A 2,902-nucleotide genomic window follows, 5' to 3' on the forward strand; every position below is an offset into this window, starting at 1 on the left:
CTAATTCTGCCATGAAACTCTAGATGAGGCAGGCTGACAGGTTGTTAACGTAACTTGGTAGTTGTACGACTTGGCACAAGCTGATTGGTTCATGTTTCATACGAAACCAATCAGCTTGCAGCTATTTAAATGGCTGATAGCAATCACTTTGGTCATTTCACAGCAGCCTTCAGAGTTCCTCTGAAATGCTCCACCTGTATAGATCTGCTACAGGTTATTTTATGCTATTTGTGCAGCAGCAGTATGTTTTAAATACTCACAGCACCGTATTGCCATATGCTTTGGCAGTAGCAAGTTCTGTAGAAATAGAAATAGAAATATAGCACAGTATCCCCAGTAATAGCTGTACACAAAACAGTGCTGGACTCATAAACGCTGAAAAAGGCAGTCGGTTTCCTTCAGAGATACATTCATATAAAATCTCACGCCGCATTTTGACTTTAAAAGATGCCGCAGTCATATTTATTCAAGGAAATCAGCCTTTTAAAGTCCAATCGTTAAGACTTCTTGGAATTATAATTAAAACGTAAACCTTTTAAAGCATTAAAGACTTTTTAAGGACCAGTAGGATCCCAAAATAGGTAGCCAGTCACTACAATAATGCATGTTTGTAAGAAACAAATCCATCATTAAAGCGTTTTTAACTTCAAACCATTGCATCTGGCTAAAATATCCCAAAATAATCCATAAAAATGTTTCCTCCAGTGAAGATGTCCATATTCTGTTGTCTCTCACATCAAAATCCAGATTAGGGTAATATAAACGGTGCTAGATTTCTCTCCTGATTCAGACCAGACCACTTTTTTTTCCTGGAGGAAGCATTATTATGGATTATGGACCCTCATTATATATTCTAATTTGTATGTTTTACATGCTTAACAAAAAAAAAAAAAAAACATGTTTTGGAATAATTGTTGTGAAGCTGAAGACAACTTTACACATTGTGGGCAATTAAGTTATTGAACTAAATTGAAAAATAAGCAAACAAAACCAAATCAAAAGCTTTTCTACAGCAGTGTATGTACATTACAGCTTTTAAAATCTATTAAGTGACCAAACCACAACATGAAACATCAGACCAGACTACTTTTTTAACTGGAGGAAGCATTATTATGGATCATGGACTTTAGTTTTTTGTATTTTAGTTAAACGTCTTAATGATGGATTGGTTTCAGCTTTTGTCTTCTCAAGATGTTAACTGATGGACTGGAGTGGTGTGGATTATTGTGATGTTTTTATCAGCTGTTTGGACCCTCATTCTGACGGCACCCATTCACTCCAGAGGATCTGAATTAGTGAGCAAGTGATGCAATGACACAGTTTTGGCTGAACTACTGCTTTAAGACTTCAAAAATCTTTAATCATAATTATCATGATTCCTGAATTCAGAACTAAAATGAATGTCCATTTATTAAATATTCTGATTTTTATTTTTTATATGCTTAACAATAAAAAAACATGTTTTGGAATAATTGTTGTGAAGCTGAAGACAACTTTACACATTGTGGACATTGAAGCTATTCAACTAAATAGAAAAATAAGCAAACAAAACCAAATCAAAAGCTTTTCTACAGCAGTGTATGAAGATTACAGCCTTTAAAATCCATTAAGTGACCAAACCACAATATAAAACATCAGACCAGACCACTTTTTCACTGGTGGAAGCGTTATTGTGGATTATGGACTCGTGTATTTTAGTTAAAAATGTCTTAATGATGCATTTGTTTCATCTTTTGTCTTCTCAACATGTTAACTGATGGACTGGAGTGGATTATTGTGATGCTTTTATCAGCTGTTTGGACCCTCATTCTGACGGCACCCATTCACTCCAACGGATCCATTGGTGAGACAGTGATGCAATGACACACTTTTGGCTGAACTACTGCTTTAAGACTTCAAAAATCTTAAATTATAATTATCCTGATTCCTGAATTTAGAACTAAAATTAATGTGCATGTATTATATGTTCTGATTTTTATGCATTTTGCATGCTTAACAATAAAAAAACATGTTTTGTAATAATTGTTGTGAAGCTGAAAACAACTTTACACATTGTGGGCAAAGAAGTTATTCAACTAAATTAAAAAATACGTGAACAAAACCAAATCAAAACCTTTTCTACAGTAGTGTATGAACATTACAGCCCTTGAAATCTATTAAATGACCAAACCACAACATTAAACATCAGACCAGAGCACTTTTTCACTGGAGGAAGCGTTATTGTGGATTATGGACTTGTGTATTTTAGTTAAAAATGTCTTAATGATGGATTTGTTTCAGCTTTTGTCTTCTCAAGATGTTAACTGATGGACTGGAGTGGATTATTGTGATGTTTTTATCAGCTGTTTGGACCCTCATTCTGACGGCACCCATTCACTTCATTGGTGAGCAAGTGATGCAATGACACATTTTTGGCTGAACTACTGTTTTAAAACTTTAAAAAATCTTACATTCAGAACTAAAATTAATGTGCATGTATTATATTCTCCAATTTTTTTTGCATATTACATGCTTAACAAATAAAACGTTTTTTTTAATTTTTTTAAACATTCAAATCACGACAAGAAAACTGAACATATTAACTTTCTTAAAATCGTAATATTTTGGAATAATTGTTGTAAAGCTGAAAACAACTTTGCACATTGTGGGCAATCAAATTATTAAACTAAAAATAGAAAACTAAGACTTTCTTCAGCAGCTTATGAAGATCACAGCCAACCACAACATAAAACATCAGTCTGCTATTTCTATATGACAATTTTAATGTTAAAAACTTTTCATACATTACAGGATTTTGTTTTCTGGAAGAAAAAAAAAACAGTTCAATCATATAAAAATATTTGAATGCTTTGCTGGAAGGATGATAGGACAACAGGAAGGCGATTTTGACTCTTGGATTGGG

At 33.3% G+C, this 2,902-nt stretch overlaps 1 protein-coding gene across 1 annotated transcript in view; it reads right to left on the minus strand.

The window, feature by feature from the left end:
• Nucleotides 1-433, minus strand: part of LOC141289432 (lanosterol 14-alpha demethylase-like) — a 10,307-nt gene extending 9,874 nt beyond the window's left edge. Inside the window, exon 1 of the mRNA XM_073821528.1 lies at nucleotides 427-433. Coding sequence (XP_073677629.1) covers nucleotides 427-433 — 7 coding nt within the window. The remainder of the gene's footprint in view (nucleotides 1-426) is intronic.
• Between the last annotated feature and the right edge of the window lie 2,469 nt (nucleotides 434-2,902).

The sequence above is a fragment of the Garra rufa genome, chromosome 17 (assembly GCF_049309525.1).
Source record: "Garra rufa chromosome 17, GarRuf1.0, whole genome shotgun sequence".
NCBI lineage: Eukaryota > Metazoa > Chordata > Actinopteri > Cypriniformes > Cyprinidae > Garra > Garra rufa.